The sequence below is a fragment of the Nothobranchius furzeri genome, chromosome 5 (assembly GCF_043380555.1).
Source record: "Nothobranchius furzeri strain GRZ-AD chromosome 5, NfurGRZ-RIMD1, whole genome shotgun sequence".
NCBI classification, from domain to species: domain Eukaryota; kingdom Metazoa; phylum Chordata; class Actinopteri; order Cyprinodontiformes; family Nothobranchiidae; genus Nothobranchius; species Nothobranchius furzeri.
In genome coordinates, this window is record NC_091745.1 from 57,311,466 (window position 1) to 57,331,761 (window position 20,296).

General features: G+C 39.8%; 1 protein-coding gene across 2 annotated transcripts; it reads left to right on the top strand.

The window, feature by feature from the left end:
- The first annotated feature begins 593 nt into the window (after positions 1-593).
- Positions 594-14,876, top strand: LOC107378973 (sulfotransferase 2B1). Of its 2 annotated transcripts, none has more exons than XM_015949494.3 (6): positions 594-837; positions 6,486-6,694; positions 6,781-6,907; positions 7,077-7,171; positions 12,166-12,346; positions 14,406-14,876. In XM_015949494.3, the coding sequence occupies exons 1-6, from the start codon at positions 609-611 to the stop codon at positions 14,519-14,521; spliced, it is 957 nt and encodes a 318-aa protein (XP_015804980.3). In that variant the 5' UTR covers positions 594-608; the 3' UTR covers positions 14,522-14,876. The 2 variants fall into 2 exon arrangements, with proteins under 2 accessions (XP_015804980.3, XP_015804981.3); XM_015949495.3 differs by lacking the exon at positions 594-837 and adding an exon at positions 3,061-3,449.
- The last annotated feature ends 5,420 nt before the right edge of the window (positions 14,877-20,296 follow it).

Sequence of the window (20,296 nt, forward strand, 5' to 3'; positions counted from 1 at the left end):
TTGAAAAACATTAAAACTGCCTCAAACTACTCTGGGTCCGATAGTACTGTCTAAATGTTCAATCCAGTGACACATTTTGTCCATCAAGATTAAGACATTGATCCAATCTAGGGGATAAACGAGTCTGGCCAACAAACTTCAGAGCATTACAAATTAAGTCTGATTAATGACGTTAACGCCTAGATTTTACTTCATAGGATCCTGAGCAAAACAAAGAGTCAGTTCTTGCAAACCAGCCTTAACTATCAGGTCTTCAGTTTTTCCCTCAGTTTGGGGGGGTTGGTCCTTGTAACTAACTAGCTCTTAGCTGAGCAATGAATGATGCTTCATTCTTAGTCATTATAAATAAAAAAAATTCAACACATTAACCTGAAATTTGAGAAACTAAAACATTCCAGTTATTTGAGTTTTATTCTAGCAGTTAAAACAGATGAGTTCACCTATTGCTGAATTTACAAAAGCGCTCATAAAAAAAGCATTCCCCCTTGAGGGCGCCACTTTTTTGTCACAACCTTTTACTCAGTCAACAACTGGTGACTTGCATTACACAGCTACCAATCCGAGAAATGCACAATTGATAAGAGAGGGTGTTCCAATTTGAGCTGCAGATGAAGACATTTTCAGTGACAGAGGGCTGTGTCAACCACATTTCTGGACAAGAACAGTCAAAGTGTCAGCTACAGGTTTTAGGAGCGATGCTCATGTCATCTCCAAACTACATCCAGTATCATGGCCTGCTGTTGCCTCCTGATGCACACAGCAAGGAGAGCCTGGAGTACGCTCAGAACTTCTCTGTGGACGACACTGATGTGTTTGCTGTGACTTATCCCAAGTCAGGTACTGTGAGTTTGTCCTCAGACTTACTGTCACTTTTTAACACCGTCTCAAGTGGCTTTTTCTTTTTAATCTTCTTTTACGTCCTAAAATAAACTACTGGTTACTGTGTTAAGTTCATTTTTCCTGTTCCTTTTAGCTTTAGTGATCACATTTTGGTGTTCTGTGGCTTGTAGCAATCCAGTGGCATCAAATTTGTACCATGTAGCTATTCAGCTCAGCATCAGCATTTACCTGGGGCGAAAAACGTAGAGAAAACATAAAGTTAACAGCCGAAAAAACAGTAAATAGTGCAAGCAATGGTAGAATAAAGTAGTAGAGTGTGGGAAATGGTCAGTATGTCCTCCAGCAGTCTAAGCCTATAGCAGCATAACTACAGAGATAACTCAGGATAAGCTTTTAAGAAGGACACGTGTGTGAAGCAGGGTCAGGGGAAAACCGTCTTTATGGACTGTATTCCCCAGAACACATTTCCCTCTACCCCTCGCTTGTCCAACATCTAGTCTAAAATCATTCCAAATTTACCATGAGTACTTTATCGAACAAAAAAGTTTTAAGCCTAGTCATACGAGGACTATAGCTGGAAGCTGTTTGCATAGCAGAGGAGCCTGATCACTAAAGATCTGCCTCCCATCCTATTTTTAAGATATTCTAGGAACCACGAGTAAATCTGGAGTCTGAGAGTGACGTTCTCTGTTAGGTACATCTGGAACAATCAGATCACTGGTGTTTAAAGGAGCTTGATTATTGTTGGGACTAAAAACTCATCTAATGTCAAATAATAATAATAATCATAATAATCATAATCACCTTCATCATCATCATAATAATAATATTAAAATGCAAATAAAACCCAAAATGAAAATAATAGACTGCATTTGCTCCTATATTTGATAGAAAGTCACACGGTAAACATTGTATTTACTTGAGTATTATTATAGTCTAATTTATCTGTAAATTTGATACTTGAATTTTTCTGTAAAATGTTTGGGAATTGTAATAATTTTTCAACTGTTCACTGAAATACTTAAAATGGAAAAAAAATTCTACACATAGCCCCACCAAAAAATGTTTTCAGGATGCTGTCACTTATTAAAAACGTTTAGTTTACTAGGTAACATCTAGCGTGTTTTTATGGCAAAAAACAAATCCGTTCTTAGCTCAAGCCCCGATCACATTGTGCGATTTGTGGCCGTCGCACAAGATTGTTCATGCCACAATGTGAGAACACTGCACGGCGCAAGATTTCTGTGAGTCAGATTGTACGTCATCTCGCTCCAGGACACGCTATGTCATGACGGGGGTCCGCTTCACAGAGCTGTCTGAGCTGATGTAGCTGACGGTGTGCGCGACTCCAACTACCCCTGACTAAACGTTTGATCCCGCCCACATTTAGCCCCGCCCCAATCTCTGGGAGGCAGCCAGGGGATACTCCGCGGCGCGCCTGGCGGCTGTGATGCACATTTTACGCATTTGGAGAGGTGGGCTGGATGCTTTGCTTTTACTGGAAGATGGATTATTTATTTATTTATTTATTCAAAAATGTCAGAGATTTTGCCCCATGAATAACCGTAAAAACTACCAGTGTGCATGTACGAAGTGCAGGTAATGCATTCTGGTGCCGGCAGGGGCATGTCCAGGGAGTGGCCTGGGATAGCACATGCCACCCTTGGAATCTGATTGGCCACCCCAGGTGCCACCACACTAATTTACCTTTAAATAGGTTTTTCATTGTCCACAAAAGGCTTGGGGGTGAAACAAAAAAAAAAAGCATAACCATTGGTGCCACCCATGCACAAAGTTGTGCCTCACCTGGGCCACCCCCTTTTATTAGATCTAGACACGCCACTGGTGCCGGTCCACTGAATGCACGGGTGTAGACTAAATATTAATGAAAAATGAATGAAAATTAAATTGTGAGTTTTTACTTTATATTTTAGAAATAAAAATGATGGGGGAAAACATTTATGACGTCTTTTTAAACGAAAATTTCTAGCGCGACCTGCCTGCTTCACTTAAGTCACTGCTTATTAAGGCCCGTCCAGAAAATGAAAACCTGGCGCCGCGCCTGTGCAAATTGTTGTTCTTCACTTTTTCAAACTCAGACTTTGTACAGCTGTCACGATCGATGGTCATGATGGAAAATTATGAATTCAGTCGAGCTCTTCCTTCCCTCCCTCTCCTGCTCTCCTTGAAACCCGACATCGGCTGTCAGAGAAACAGAAGAGGGAGGGGAAGAAGGAGATGAGGCAAACAGAGTGAGAGAAACCAGACTGGTGTGGAGGTGAGCAAAACGGCTGGAAAAGTGTGGGTGTTGGTTGAACGATCTCAATAAGAAAATTGTGGGTGTTGAAACCCCCACATCCCCCACGGGTGTGTTCTTGTTGCATGACGTTTTCCGCGTCAGAAAAAGCAGGGAGCGGAGCCACGCCATCCTCGGCATTATTCGTCTCTGTCCGGTTTTCGGGACGTAATGTCATCCACCGAGGAGAAGAACCTGCTGCTTGGAGGACTTCTGTATCCCAAGGAGACCCACTCTGTAGAAAGTTTAAAGTTTGCTCGTGAATTCAAGGTTAAAGACGATGACATCTTGGCTGTCACATATCCGAAGTCAGGTCAGTGAAACGATCCTCCCTCGGAAAACTAAATGTTAAAAATATTACGAGGGGGTTCTGCTTTATTCACCAGTGTTTTAAAAACAGTGTTTCCATAGTAGCCTTTTCTGCTTGGCTTAAAAAGTTCAGTCAACATAATAAAGATGGTTCATTTCTCTCCGTCTCCCTGATGAGAATATGTTCTGTTCCAACGACCAATCACAATAAACCAAGTCAGAGCTTTATGCATAAAATAAATATCAGGCGTGATAAGCTGCTATTTTATTTGTCTTGTTTATGTGTGGCTTCATAAACCTCCCAGGGTACTGGAGATGGAAACGGTGTGTGTGTGTGTGTGTGTGTGTGTGTGTGTGTGTGTGTGTGTGTGTGTGTGTGTGTGTGCAGTAGCGGTTTTAGGCACGGGCAGACAGGGCAGTTGCCCGGGGCGGCATTTTTTCATGACACAAAAGGGGCGCACAAGCGCGGAGTAAAAAAAAAAAAAGGAAATCTGCGCCGCACCGAGGTTTTCTATTATCTGTCTTATGACAGTGTCTGGATTGGAAACAGCAAGTTGGCGCCCCCTGCAGCTGCAGGCGCTCCTGCTGACTGAGAACGTTCACGTGCACCGTGTGTCTATGAAGAACAGGAAGGGGAGGGGTGCGGCGGGGGAATTCACCTCTGCGTCTTTCCCAAATGAATGAGCGTGCAGGGGCTGAATCAACTGTATTAACATGGCTAAAGTCAATCACATCTTAACGTTCTTCCATATTTCATTCATAATATCATAAACACAGGCCTATCATTCTTTCAGGTTTCTCTGAATTGTGTGAAATGGCCGAATAAAAAAAGGAAAAACAAAACGATTTTGTGGTCACCCCCCATCAAGGTCAAATTGATTAGTCCTGACTAAAGGAAACTTACTGAGTCAGGAGCCAAACAGAAGAGATGAACATAAAAAGGCTAAAACCACCAGGTGCCCGATTCAGGGGGAAAAAAAGAAAAAAGAGCAGAAAGATAAAGGTATGTAGCTCTCATGATGCATGTTTTCAATTTTTTGAACCAGTTAACTGGGATTTTAACAGTTAAATGCGGTCAACTAATTGCTAACAGAGCTAATAGGGCTGAAATATTTAAACAAATATTCAAATGGTTTGAAAAAAGTCCTCGAATCGTTTTTTACTGGTTCAAACTAGGATTTGTTAAATGCTCACTGCAGCTTGTGGCCTGCCTGAACAACAACAAACACATGTTGATCATGTTCACATAATAATAAATAAAACAACTCTTCAAGCAGAAGAAAACACCCCAGTCACCACTAACTATCCTGTTTATTTATTGCAGATGGCTGCACTGATAATTTTTTACATGATTTGTTCTGTAAAAGTAGGTATTTTTGGTAGTCTACAGTTTTTTATGTCAGTTTAAATTACAATTTCAGAGGCAATTGTAAAATATTATGGATCATGAGATCTATTGGAGATCTACCCCAACTTTTGGACTGCTCTGCCAGTCACTGTGGCTCAAGCTGAGAGGAGCTTTTCAAAACTTGATCAAGTCATACCTGAGGTCATCTATGTTTCAGGGGCGGCTCACTAACCTGGCTCTGATTAGTACCAATCACTCAGTAGGGGAGCAGATTTCATGTGATGACATTATTGATGACTTTGCATCAAGGTTAGGTTTTAATTTTAGTTTGTGTTTTCTATTCTAAGTGCAATGCTGTAGTGATTACCTTTAGTTTGTTACGTGTGAAATATTTTTGCTATTTAGAATATTTATTATCTATTATGTTCATATATTCTTAATATTTAGTTATTGTTTGTTTTTGTATATTTGATTCTATATATTTTGATACAGTATATAATGTATAGTGCTTTACATTCTGACAACTTCATAGTAATTAATGTAAATATGTGCAACTTAGAAAAATGAATGTTCAATAGTCGTTCTAATAAAACATGCCTGTTTGTAGAAAACATGCGTGTGTTCATGCAGGTGGGGTGGTGTGGTGGTGGTGTGGGGTGGGGTGGGGGGTGGGGGGGGGCGCTCAAAGGGGGCCTCGCCCGGGGAGTAATTCGATGTAGAACCGCCACTGTGTGTGTGTGTGTGTGTTCATTAATAAGCACTGCCCCATTACAAATAAACTTAAATTAAACTGCGGACAGCATCAGCTGGCTTAAGGTCAGTTCTTTTGTCTGATGATTGAAACCATGAACAGAAGCAAAAAACATCATTTAATGTTTTAAAAAAATCAATACCATGTAAAAGTACTGCCTTCCAATGTACATGGAAGAAGTTTCAATTTAAACTAATAATAACAATAATAATAATAATTTTAATGAATTATCCTCCTTAATTTCTGATTTGTGTGGTAAATAACATCAAATGCTGATTGAAATTGTTAATAATACCGTTAACAATAGGATATAAACAATGTGTCTGATACTCTAGATTAATTAAACATACATGAGGCTTACGTTTTCCGGGAACACTGTTGCTGTTTCTGATTAAAGAGAACATATCAGGAGGTCTAATGCCGCTATAGATGTAAAGATGTAAGAACGTGAACTGGTTCATTCTTATTTAGTTTATTAGATGGGATTTCTAGGAGCAGCAAGGTGTTGAGGAGGTCCGTTTTGGGGACGATCAGGTCTCTGCTTTTTGAAGATGATGTGGTCCTGTTGGATTCATCAGAATGATCTCCAGCTGGAGCGGTTCACAGCCAAGTGTGAAGCGGCTTCTCTAAACCAGAGACCATGGTTTTTGAGATGTAAAATGATAGAATGCCTTCTCCAGGTCAGGGTTGAGGTCCCGCCTCAGGTGGAGGAGTTCAAGTATCTCGGAGTCTTGTTCAAGAGTGAGGGGAAGATGGATCGGGAGATCGACAGGCGGATTGGTGCTGCGTCTGCGGTGATGGGGGCGTTGTACCGGTCTGTTGTGGTGAAGAGAGAGTTGAGCTGGAAGCAACATGGCTTTATCATGTTAAATGGTTAATACAGGGAATCAGGACTTCCACCACTCCTCTACAGCTCTTTAATTCCTTGTTTTTCTTTGCAGGTACAATCTGGATGCAGGAGATCCTCCCACTGGTGCTGAATGGTGGAGATCTGACACCAATCAATACAATTCCAAACTGGGACCGGGTCCCATGGCTGGAAGAGAAAAGACTGGAACAGATTGTGGATCAGCTGAAATCTCCACGTGCACTGGTTACACATTTCCCCTTCAACCTCATGCCCCCATCCTTCCACACCTCCAAGGCCAAGGTAATACCTGGAAACGTTACCAGATATCAACATGTTTTAATGTTTGATAAAGACGGGGTAAATGTTTTCAACTTTGTCCGTTGTAGGTGATCTACGTCATGAGGAACCCAAAAGATATCCTGGTGTCTTCATATTACTTCCACCAGATGGCCACTTTCCTCGATGATCCCGGGACTTTTGATGAGTTTATTGACAAATTCCTAGAAGGCAGAGGTCGGAGGTCACATTCTAGATTTTAAATACATCCTAATTAAAGTGAATACATTTTTTGTGGGGAGAGGCCAAGCACAAGTTATTTCAGGATTTTGTTGATAATGAGTAATCTTTGTCCACCGGCCTGCTTTTTTATTCCTGGAACAACCAGATACTGTTTTGTTTGCAGTGCTGTTTGGGAAATGGACGGATCATGTGAAGAGCTGGAGACGCGCCAAGCTGGGAGACAGAATAATGTTCATCACATATGAGGACATGGTTCAGGTGAATGTTGCATTTTATTGTCACTTAAAAACTGCATCTGTTGTCTCCACTCGGAAATAAAGCTTTACTTAGTAAACAGGTAAACCGTAGAGCCTTTAACACAGTGTTCCTCGATTATTTTCTGTCACACACACACACACGCACGCACACACACACACACACACACACACACACACACAACCTGCTGATCACCCTAAACTCAATATAATTTATTACTGTGGTGCTGTTGTCATTTTCCAACAGTTCGTTTTAATCTTTTACTGAACTGAGAAAGGAAATCTATTTGCAAATTAGCTTCGCCACGCAGTTTCTTCACCAGACGCTACTGGGCTTTCCTCATTCCTGCCATATTCACAGTAATCCAGGGGTTATGGAAGCTTTATCTCTTTTTCTTGTCTTTTTCTGTCATCACTCGACCCGTCGCCGTTTCCTCTGTCAGCTACGTGCTCCGGTTCAGCTGCTGGACGTACACTCTGCAATTTTTTGACTCATAGCATTCTACTCCATCTCAAATTGCACGACTTCCACGCAGAGCAAAGCTCACACGTCACGTTCTCACACTGTACGACCCAATGCTCAGATGCAACCTGACTGCTCACAGTACGTGTGGTAGCAACTTTTGAGTCTGAAAACCCAGAAGAACCATCCGGAGACTGTTGTGTTCACAGACGTCATTTATTGAATTGAATTCAGTGTCTGTGGTTGTGTTGTTATTGATATCTATTGTCCTTCAGGCTTGCCGTAGACGGACATGGAGGCATTTATGGGGGTTGGAGAAGGAAGATGAATGAAAGGAAGTAACAATGTATTGGGATCTGTTTTATTTGACATGGACATGACAAACGCGCTCCCTTGACAATACATGTCGCCGTGTGTGGTGAAAACTTTAAATATAATGAGATGTGACGCGTGTGGATATGGAACTAGCTGGGCAGAAGTGTTTAACATGGACTTCCTTGTTGTGTTTCTTTACTTTGTTTAAAACTGGATGTCAATGGTTTGAACAGACGGTCGAGGATTTTCTATGAAGCACTAATGTTCATAAACCAGTTTGTCATTACCACCATTTATCTACACAGATCTTAGCACTGGCATCATCTAATTTATAAATTCTTCTTTAAGCTCACAATCAGAAGGGTTTAATTGCCAAACGTGTCAGAATCACAACATTGAGAAATTGCTGCGGAACTTGGTGCAAAAAAGAAAGAAAGAAAGAAAGAAAGAAAGATAAAAATAAAGGAATAAATAAAGGAAGTAAGAATGTAATCATGATAAAATAATAATATAAAGTGGCAATACTTAGAGAAATGGCTACGGTGTAGGTACTAATCAGAACAGATCCGTTCAGATACAAATACAACACCAGGTCTTGTGACTGGAACCAGACACCTGGAGTGGGCAGCCTTAGGATTGTTATTCATGAGTCCGACAGCAGAGGGGGAGGAACTGTTCTTATGGCAAGATTTTCTGGTCTGAATGGATCTGAGCCTCCTGCCAAATGGGAGTGAGTCCAAAAGACTGCCTAGGATGACACGGGTCTGCTGTTATCCGACCTGCATCCCTCAATGTCTTGGAGGTGTACAGGTTCTGTATGGAGACGAGTTTGCAGCCAATGACCTTCTCAGCAGAGCGTACAACCCGCTGCAGCCTCTGGTGGTAGCTCCAGCATACCACACGGTGATTGAAGAGGTGAGGATGGACTCGACTGAGGTGTAGAACTGCTTCATCGACTGTACTGATAGGTTGAGTTTCTTCATCAGCCTCAGGAAGTACATCCTCTGCTGGGCCTTTTTCATGACGGTTGTAGTGATTTATTTAACCCGACCATCTTTCCCTTCACACAAACATCCTCCTACTTTTCCTCTTCGAACAACCAGCACTGAAACTTTCCAGCTAATGCAAATCAGAAACATGTTCCTGATTTTGTGTTATTTATTTAACTGCACCGGTTGTGTTACCGTCTAGCTTCCTCTACATTTTACCACCAGTGTTTACTGACTCTTAAGTTTACTTCGAACCTGAAATACTCTCAAACTGCAGATGATGTGTTCTTTTTAGACACGAAGTCAGCTGGTGCGCGAGCTGCCATTTTTCTCTCGGCGCGCCGTCTCGCCACTGTCCCGTGATGACAGCACGTTCATTAACTTTATGGAACGTCTCTAAAATTTGGACAAAACATTTTGAACTATTTAAGTAAAACAGAAAATTCAGCCACACTTCTGTTTTATACTTTTATACATCTTTTCAGTTATTTTGTATTCCTTGTGTCTTTTTTTTTTTCATGACAGTATTGGAACTGACAGCATTGCCATTATTTAACATACGGTAATACAGTAATGCCGCCTTGCCTACTCATATTTCAGTCAGATTATTTGTAGCAATGAACATGAAAAACTAACTTTAGGGCCACAACCAAGTTGTTGGTTCTAGTAACCTGAAGCAGCTGGTTTTAAGTTGTGCAAAGTAAATCAGTGAGGGAGATCGCAATTTTAACTACCCGGTTTACCTTTTCAACAATTATTTAAAACAACAGAAGTTAATAAAGCCCTTTGCAGAAATATAAAACTAAAGTAGATGAGTGTTTTGCTGATGTTCAGCGAAGTCGACATAATGCTTGTTTAACTGTAAGAGGAAGGCAGCACATGAGTGTTTCATGACTTTAGCCACTTCCACTTTTTACGTACAGCATCATCATTAGAATCAGCTCACTGGCAGGAAGTTGTGCACCATCATATGGTTTCATAACAGAAATTACTCAGAAACCTGTTGCCAACCACAGATAAGAGTTAAGAAAACACAAGTCTAAGAGTGCAAGGTAAGCTCAGATCATCACTGTGCTGACGACAGCTGGTAGGAGGTGTCTCTCATGCATTATGGGTAAACATCTATACTCTCTAGTCTTGAAGTCTTGTTGGGGAAGCCATGATGCTGTGCTAATCTGGCAGGAAATGTACTTTATGTGGGGAATCGTTAAGAAACAAGTCATGCTTGTGAGGTCTTTGACCATGGTCCGATATGAATCTACTTTTGCAAGGCTTGGTGACTCACTCTTAAAAGTTACGTTTTCCAGTTATGAATAATCCTTCTCACCTCAGAATAATTCATTCTAAACTGTTTGGAAATTATCCCAACCCCTTCTCCAGATTGGTGTGGAGCAACAGCTGATTCTCTTGGGTCATCTCTGGCCGTTTTTACAAAACAATGGTGGCATCAAGGAGCCTTAGGCCATTTGTAAGTAGTCAGTCCATGGCGGTGTTGTGGCCCAATCGTGTCCTTTTTACAAAAGATTATGAGATGGAGGTATGAAGGGGGTATGGGGGTGGTCTCTGTGCTGCCGAAGCCGTGCTCATTACGTTTTTTAACAAGCTGCTAGTGTTGTAGTCAAGACCACACTACTCGAGATCAAGACTTTACCAAGATCAGAGGCACCCGAGACAAGGCCAACTAGACCATATATATGAAAGAAAAATTTGAATAAAACGAAAAAATATATTTTTATTAGTTTTTTTTTTTTTATTTTGTTAACAAATTGGTCTTTTCTGCATAGAATTACACCAATTAAATAATGTAATTATTCGCAATTCACAAGTCCAGCGTTGCGGTAATACTACTACCAAGCGTGGCGGTCACAAATGCCACAAAATGCCCATGATGCCATGCCGACATGGCACATTTATAAAACACACCATTGCAGTAATATTACACAGATTTGCAGACATGGTGTATCTTTTAAAAAGGGCTACTGATGCTTTTCTTCCCACACACACAGATGTTCCAGACCAACACGTTACCCAAACTCTTTTTTCAAACTCCTCGTTGATTAGTTATTGAAGTTCATGTTCATGAACAGGAACAAACTGTTATGGGTACAACTAGTTCCTTCAGAAGTACTGATTTATTCACAGTGTTTCTCTGTTTCAATGCATTTTAAGGCAAATAATTAAATGGTTTCTTCTGTCATGTGTTAATGTTTATCTGAGCTTGTTGGACGGATTATGAATGTGGACAAAATATTGTCCTAGAAAAATAAATATTTAAACATGCAGCAGTACGGTTAGAGCAGCAGTAGCTCCGGAGGAAGAGCGGGTTGCCTCATGATCGGAGGATTGATCCCAGATCTGTCAGGGGTGTTATGCTGTTGTGTCACCGAGCAAGACACTTCACCCAACTTGCCTGTGTTGGCGATGGTCAGAGAGGCCGATGGCACAGATGGCAGCTTCGCCTCTGTCAGCTGTGGCTACATAGTAGCTTACCATCACCGGCATTGTGGGAATGAGAGAGTGCGTGAATGATGGAAAGCGCTTTGAGTGCATTGAAAAGCACTACATAAATCCAATTCATTATTATAATTAAGGTGAGAACTGTGGAAATCAATACAATGTAACACCTGGAAAAAACTAAGTAGAATTTTGTTTTTTTGACCAAGCTAAGTTAGCATTCATTTACACAGAGTCCCTGAACTCAGAAGATCTGGAGACAGCCTGGGGGTGCTTTTTCTTCTGTGTTACGTTCATTTGTCCAACACAGTGATTTTAGGAAAATATTCTATTGCGATTTTCCCAGGAGACATTTCAGTTCAATTTACAATTTTCTTCATATCAAGGTTCAGCCCATTAATCACAATATAGTATGAGGTTAAAGTCAAAGTCCCATGGGTGAAATTCATCCCCGTGGGAGCGGTGAGCTGCAGCTGTGGCCCTGCTCAGGAACTATTTGGTGGTTTAACCCCCCAATTCAACCCTTTAACCCTGAATGTCAAGCAGGGAGGCGTTGGGTCCCGTTTTTAAAGTCTTTGGTAGGACCCCATTGGGATTAGAACCCATCTCCCAGTCTCGGAGCAGACACTACTCTTAGAAGGTTGAGAAGGTATAATATATAATAACACAATAAAAACATGTAAATCAGGAGACATTAACATGTAAAATATGAGAAGTATAAATCAGGCTTTACATTTTCCATGGCTGTCGATAAAAGAGCGTTTATCTATCTTCCAGGACCTGCCTGCATCTATCAGGCGTATTTCAGACTTTCTGTGCTGTAATCTGAGTGAAGAGGTCATCCAGAATATAGCAAAGTGTTGTTCTTTCAAGAAAATGAAGACCAACCCCCTTTCCAACTTCAGTCTGGTGTCGAAGGAGTACATGAACAATGACAAGTCTCCGTTCTTGAGGAAAGGTGAGTATTAAAATCATTGCATAAAGGGTAGGTCTAACTTCTACCATTCTAAGGTTTCAAACACACCCTTCTATTGGATTTTCTTTAATTTGCATGCACAAGGGGGAATTTTAAATAAAGTTAAAAATAACAAGATCATTCATTAAAAACAAGTTGGCTGCACTTATGCAGGGGGTCAACCAGGGGTAGGTTTTACGTGTTGAAGAAAAATGCTCCCGTTCAACAAGAAGGGAAATCATGTGCAAGAGAAAAGCACTTAGAGACTGCATCGATCAAAGCACAACTTTATTCTTCCTTAACTTTGTTAGAAATAGTAAATTATGAAAAATATTTAGGAAAAAACACATAAAAAGAAATCAGTAACTGTTATACTTGTGTACCACATGTGGATTGTTTTAGTTTTTTGTGAAAAATAAAATAACTTAAACCTGACTTCATGTGTACTAAAGCATGGATGTAGTTTTGACTTTCAAAGCTGGGGGGACACAACCAGCATGACTGATTATAGTAAGTAAACAAAAATTATGTAATGGGAAACGGGCTTCAACACAAGCGGTTGTTTTCCGCTTGGTCCTAGTACTCAACCAGTGTCTATTAAATACAGCGTAATATTGTTTTTGGATGGTAAAAAGTGCAGGGGACAAAAATTGGCTTTGGAAGGGGGGGACAAAAATTGGGGGGGGGGGTTAGGGGTCATGTTTCCCCCCAAACTACATCCATGTACCAACGACATATTGAAGTATTTTACATAAGTTGTTGGATTCTGCTTTTGTAACAAATACATTCAACATTTGTATAGTTTAATTTTAGTTTAATGCATTGTTGGCGGTGTAGCAAACCAGAGGTGGTAACTCCTGTCTATACTGTATGAAATTAGAATACCATGATAACGACAACACCAGCAGATGGCACGGCACCCCAAACCATCACTGACTGTGGAAACTTTACACTGGACGTATACAACAATGGATTTGTGCCTCTCCTCTCTTCCTCCAGACTCTGGGACCTTTTACAACATTTATTTTCATCAGTGAACATAACTTTGGACCACTCAGCAGCAGTCCAGTCCTTCTTGTCTTTAGCCCAGGTGAGACGCTTCTGATGCTGTCTCTTGTTCAAGAGTGGCATGACACAAGGAGAGCGACAGCTGAATCCATGTCTTGCATACGTCTGTGCGGTCGTTCTTGAAGACCTGACTCCAGCTGCAGTCCACTCTTTGTGAATCTTCCCCACATTTTTAATGGGTTTTGTTTCACACTCCACTCCAGGGTGCAGTTATCCCTGTTGGTTGTGCACCACATCTTGTCCTTCCCTTCACCTCTCTGTTCTTGGACACAGAGCTCTGTGAACAGCCAGTCTCTTTAACAATGACCTGTTGTGTCTTGCCCTCCTTGTGCAAGGTGTCGATGGTCATCTTTTAGACAACTGTCAACTCAGCAGTTTTCCCCTTGATTGTGTATCCTACAGAACTAGACTGAGAGACCATTTAAAGGCTTTTGCAGGTGTTGTGAGTTAATCAGATGATTAGAGTGTGGCATCAGAGGTCTTCAATATTTAACCTTTTCACCATATTCCAATATTCTGAGATACTGAATTTGGGATTATCATTAGTGGTCAGTTATAATCATCAAAATGATAAGAAATAAACATTTGAAATATATCAGTCTGTGTGTAATGAATGAATCTAATAGACAAGTTTCAGTTTTTGAATGGAATTAGTGAAATAAATCAACTTTTTCATTATATTCTTATTTTATGACCAGCACCTGCATTTTTCTTTGTATCCAAATCCAAACGACTACTGGGTGATGAATCTATTTATATTTTGCTTTGGAAAGAAAGAATTTGTTACTTATTTTTAATTTAGTAGCTTTACACATCATTCGACTTCAATCTGTTTTTGTGTCTTCATGTTCTCTGCCCACTGAGAATTTGAACTCTGTGGTTATAGATGTTTAACGCATCAATCACCTGTGTCTAATGAAAATATAGGGTAGACTTACAGAGAAAGACATTTTGTAAACATTTCCTTGACTTTTTTGTTGACGTTTTGTGACAGGAACCACTGGAGACTGGAAAAACCACTTTGACTCACAACAACTGACCCGCTTCGAGTCAGTCATCCACAAAGAGTTGGAGGGAGAGGACTTCTCTCTGCCATGGAGTCTGGAATGAGCAACATCTGAAGCTTCTACGTATCTACTATAGCCATCCTATCTGCAGCTAATTTTATGGTTACTTGATTTTAATAGCAGAAAAATAGGATAAAAGACCTCTTATAATATTATCTAACAGAAATGAAAAAGTTCTCAAGACTGAAAAATCCTAAAGATGATTGAAAATGTGTGTTTTAAATGTAATTTATTGTGGGGGAGATGATTTTGTTTGTTTCTCAGGCGAAAGTCAGAACAGCTAATAAACAGATATTGTGCTGATGATGTAGAATGATCACGTGTGGCTACCATTTAATGTCGACACTATTTGACGTTTGGAACAAAACAAATAATAAACCAAATATCTAAAAGGAAAATGTTTTTTGCAGCTTTTGCATTATTATGTTTGTTTTCTTACTTTTGCTCCCTGTTGCTGTTTCCCCCTTCAGGAATTATGTGTGAAGTTGTAGAAATAAATTCATAGTCTTACCATTTACTGTGATATCATGTAGTCAATATGTCAATTTATTTATTTAATTAATTTTTTCATTTTTCATTTTTTTTTTTGCCTATCCCGTCCCTTAGAGCCCCATGCAGTTTGAATTTAGCGCCTCTCAGCATTAGCCACATCCGCTTAAATACTGATGTCAATCACAGGGCATGCATGCATGTTTTGGATCCAACAAATACAAAAAAGTATTGAGATGGATTTTAGTTATTGACTAAATGCTTATTTTCCATCATTATTTGCAAATACAGAAGCGGACTAAATTATTGGTGCCCTTTGATCTATGAAAGAAAACCCCACAAAGGTCACAGAAGTAACTTGATTCTGACAAGAGTAATAATTATATTTTATGAAATGTAACCAATGAAAGTCAGACAAGGCTTTTCAGTCTTTTATTTAAAAAATAAACTCATAGAACAGACCAGGACAAAAATGATGGTACCCCTAGAAAAGACTGAAAATAAGGTGTGTCCACTAATTAGCATCCCAGGTGTCTACAATCTTGTAATCAGTCAGTGGGCCTATATCTGCTGCTGTGATGAGATCTGCTGAGTTCAACTCGCACTCCCATTCAGTAGGTGGTGGAAATGCACCTGAAAGTTGGTTGCCACCCGCCATTAAACAAGAAGAAGAAGATCTGCTGAGGACTGGAGTAAAGGTGAGTCAGGCCCTACTACATTTATTAAAGCAATCTGAGATAGGGCAGAAGAAAACCAATGTAATAAAAACAGGATAAAAAAAAAAACAATTTCTTAACTTCTTACACACAAAAATATCAACACAACAAACTAAAATGGATCTGATGTGTGAACTGAAAGACCTTCAAAAAGAAATCTAACAAAAATTACCTGCTTTAGAAAATCGCTTGTCTAATTTGGAACAATGTACTCAAATGAATGATCTAAGCATCACAGGATTAGATGTGAAGCCACGTGTTTATGCCTGGCGGAAGATTAACAAAGACTGAAGCCAGCCATCCACATAAGGGTAGGCCACTCAAACCAAGAATTATTCTGAGAATTGCAAACAGGAGGGAAAAATCACTACTCAAGCAGGTAAATTTAAAAGGGACGTGTGTACATAAACGAACACTTGACAAAGAAAAACTCTGACATTACCCGACAAGTTCGACTACTGCGCAAACAAAACAACATCCAAGCAACTTGGATGTCGGATTACAGAGTTTTCATCAAGAACTCCAGAACAGTCCAAAGTTCTTCAGATCAAGGGATGTTCAGAACTGGTAAGTACACATAATATAAAAGTTACCAAACCATCTTTATCATGAGAAACATTCCACTTAGTGATATTTCCTTATCAGATAACAAGGGTACATATAGTCAGGAGTCAGAATTAGAAATAATTACTAATATTGATGATAATGATATACTAACAAATGAGAACCTAACAAAATGCTAAATGATGTTGAACCGGACTTACATTTCTTAAATAAACTCTCTCATAACTGTAAATACTACCAAGAGCTTTGTTACGTGCGTTCTGTGTGTTTTATCCAATTTAATATTGTGTGGTTCTTCATAGAGCAAAACGATCTTGTTTTTACCTTTGCTGACATGTTTTGACGTCTACTGCTGCCTTCGTCAGAGCAAACGCCAATGTTGGTGGCATCACTTCTGTTTATCTGCGGGATAAACAGAAGTGGACATGAGGTAAATAGCAGGGGTGAGGAGTGAGCACCACCTCACCCGTCACATGGACCTCAAGGGATAAACCATCAATCCTGCTCAATGGTCAACTTTCCTCGCGGGGTCACCCATAAAGACAGTGGAAGGGTTAAAGCAGAAAATGCAGCTACATTTGCGTCGCCTAGCCAAAATCAAGCCGTTGCTGTCAACGACCCACTTGAAGCGAGTACTCCATGCCTTTGCGATATCAAGGCTGGACCACTGTAACTCACTCTATGCTGGGTTGGGTCCGACTGCTCTACAAAGCCTGCAACTGGTGCAGAACAGTGCAGCTAGGTTTTTGGCAGGGTCTGAAAAATGGGACCATATTAGTCCTGTGCTGGCAATGCTCCATTGGCTTCCGGTCTCTTATCGAGCCCAGTATAAACTCATTTTACTTGTCTTTGAGTTCTTTCAGGGCAGTGCCCCCCATAACTTGGGGATCTGTTAAAAAAGCATGTACCCTCTAGGTCATTGCGCTGCGTGGATCAGTTCCTGCTTACCATCTGCTTCAGGCCCAGGACTGGAACAAGTTACCCCTTAACATTATGCTGTCTCCATCATCGGCTGCTTTTAAGAGTCACTTGAAGACTCATGTTTATCGTTTGGCATACACCTAATCTGCTCAGTGACTGGTTTTATCTGTTTCTAATAGTTTTCTTTTATTGTTCGCTTTTTATTGACCTTGTTTTCTGATCCTAGTTTTACTGGTGTCTTGTTTTCTATCTTTTATTTGTGCAGTGTTCAGCGCTTTGGGTCTCCCTTGAGGGTGATAGAAAGTGCTATACAAATTAAAGTTTGATTGATTTATTGATTGATTGACATTTTACCAATATTGACAATTCAAAGGAGGAGCATGGCCTAAGCGAAACAAAAATATCAAGCAGGCTTAAGTAATTTTATTGTGTGATTATCTCAGCTTTTCTAAGTTGTTTACCTGTCAATAGTTAAGTCAAAAAATTTTACGTACAGAGTAAATGTTTGTTATTTAAAATGTGTTTTGTTGAACTCTGTTTAGGGTTGGATAGTTAGAAGTAATTTAAAGGTATGCGATACAACTTTTAGATATTTTTTAATAATTTTATTGAGCCAATATGTGCTAAAATGACCCTTCACAGGGTTAATGAAAAGCCTCTCAGACCCCACCGCCCTTGCAACTTCAGAGTGGCGGGCCTCTGTTTAGCTGACATACCAGACACTGCAGTTTGCTTCCAACACATTTCCTGCATGTTTTAGATCATGAACACATCTGATATGTTTGATTTGGTGATGAATCTCTTCTGTAGATGATGATGACGCTTGGGGAGACATTTCACTCTGCCTAGTCTCCATTGAAATAATAAAAATTTGATTTAATGTAAGTTTGTAGACTGGTCAGTAGTTTCATTCACATTTTACATAATTTTCTGGTGGTAAATTAATTTAAAAAACAAAAAATGTGAGGAGCCCTTTGAGAGCTGAAATAGCCGGCTCATTTTAGTGAGCCGAGCCGTAAAAACAGGTTCTCTTAGAAGAGCCGGAGTTCCCATTACTAGCGTGACAATCAAGGACCGCAAGTCTTTTACCCCCAAGAGCTCATGCCCAGACATGCTCATAACAGTTGGAGGTGCTGTCAAGCATAGCACGAGATGCAGAAAAACCAGTCTGGTCCAAAAAGACTCCCAACAGGATTACTGTACGGTTCCAATGATAGAGCTGTTGCCAAGATGCAATTACTCTGTTAAAGTCATGCAACGAAAAATGTTATGTATTGTAAATTACTTCATTACATTTTCTTTCACTATTTTAAAGACTTATAATTACTTGGACATGGAACAAGACCATGACCTCAGGAAAACCAGCAAATTTACCACCGAATGGCTGAAAACAACAAAACGTGACAAGGAAAAGTCCAGCCTTCAAACTGGCTACGAGAAGATTCTTTACCATTGTATTTGTCTGAGTAACAAACATAGTCATACACAAACATGAAAGAACACAGGAGATGAAAGAAGAAAGTCTCATCTAAACAAATTAGATATGAAAATTAAATAATAATAAATGTGAAATAAATCGTCAGAGTGGACACACTGCTGATTCCAAGTCAGTTAGTGTGTGGCACCTCTTTTTTATTATTAACAATACTACGGATCAGGATTTATTATGATATTAAATAAAAATAATAATGCATAGAAGACTGAAAGGTCAAAGTTTAGGCTTAGGTTGTGGGTTAAAGTCACTCATTCACATCATTCACAAGTTCACCTTTTTTAATGCTCCATTTTCCTCTAGAATCTTGAGAGGTGGTACAATAAAAGGGTTATATGACATCTACACTGTGACCTGGGCAATGCTCAAACTGACAGGCCTGACTGGACACCAGAGGTGGGCTAGGGTGTACGTAGGTTATTAAATTTTTAATAATAATATTTTACTGGCTATTGTTCTGAAAGATCCAGCCCTCAATGACCTAGAATGTCTGAGAAGCAGGAGTCAGGCCACAGTAGGGACTGACCTGGTATTTGCCCGGTGGTCCTACAGAAATTCCAACTCGTTTTTCTTTCTTTATCATGTGAGTGGCCCTTAAAACCAGAAGATCCTGCTGTTAAACACCAACACCTTTGGCTTTGGTTCAACTAAAGAAAGTCAGCTGTGCTGCATGTCTGTGATGAATCGTGGCCCGTTGACACAATCGGGTCTGCAGCTTATTAGTTATTTCCTTCACCGGCACCAGGTCTGGCCCAATCATACAGTCCCGATCAAAAAAATTGAAGGCCATGCTTTTCAGATTATTTGCTTAAAATCAGTTTCATTCCACTTAACATTTGCGTGCAACTTAGTGTTGGCCTATCACAGAAGATCTCATTAAAAACATAAAGTTAGTTTGATTGTTGTTGTAAGGTGTTAAAATGTGTAAAAGCTAATGGGTTATGAATACTTTAGTAAGACACTGTACACACATTGAACTTTTACATTTGGCATCCTATGTTCATGTGTGCATTTCTAATTTTGAAACTTAATTTCTGATGACACATCTTGTGGGTTATCTTATAAGGGACCCAAAGGATGTGCTGGTGTCTTCATTCTACTTTCATCACAAGGTTGCATTTGTTCATGGACACATTTCTAAAAGGCAGAGGTCACAGGTCACACTCCGCTGTTTAACTAATTACTGACTGTCGTGTGGTTTATTTTGGTCAGGTATTTTACTATATTCTATTAATTTGATTGTATTCTATTTATCTGATTCTAAATAGATCACAATTTTTTTTAATTTAAATCTCTCTTCGGGTTTATTGCAGCAGTTTACACATTTACACATGAAAAAATAGAATATTGTACCAAAGTAAATTTATTTTAGTTATTAAAAATTTAACTAACATAGGTGATCCGTCCAAATCCAGGTATTTCAAGCCTTTATTTGTTATAATTGTGATGATTGTGGCTTACAGCTTATGAAAACCCCACATTCAAAATCACAGATAAGTAAAATATTGTGAAAAGGTTCAATATTCTAGGCTCAAAGTGTCACACTCTAATCAGCTAATTATTCCAAAAAACCTGCAAAGGGTTCCTGAGCCTAAAGTTTAGATGGATTAAATGGATTACTGATATTAAAGGTGCA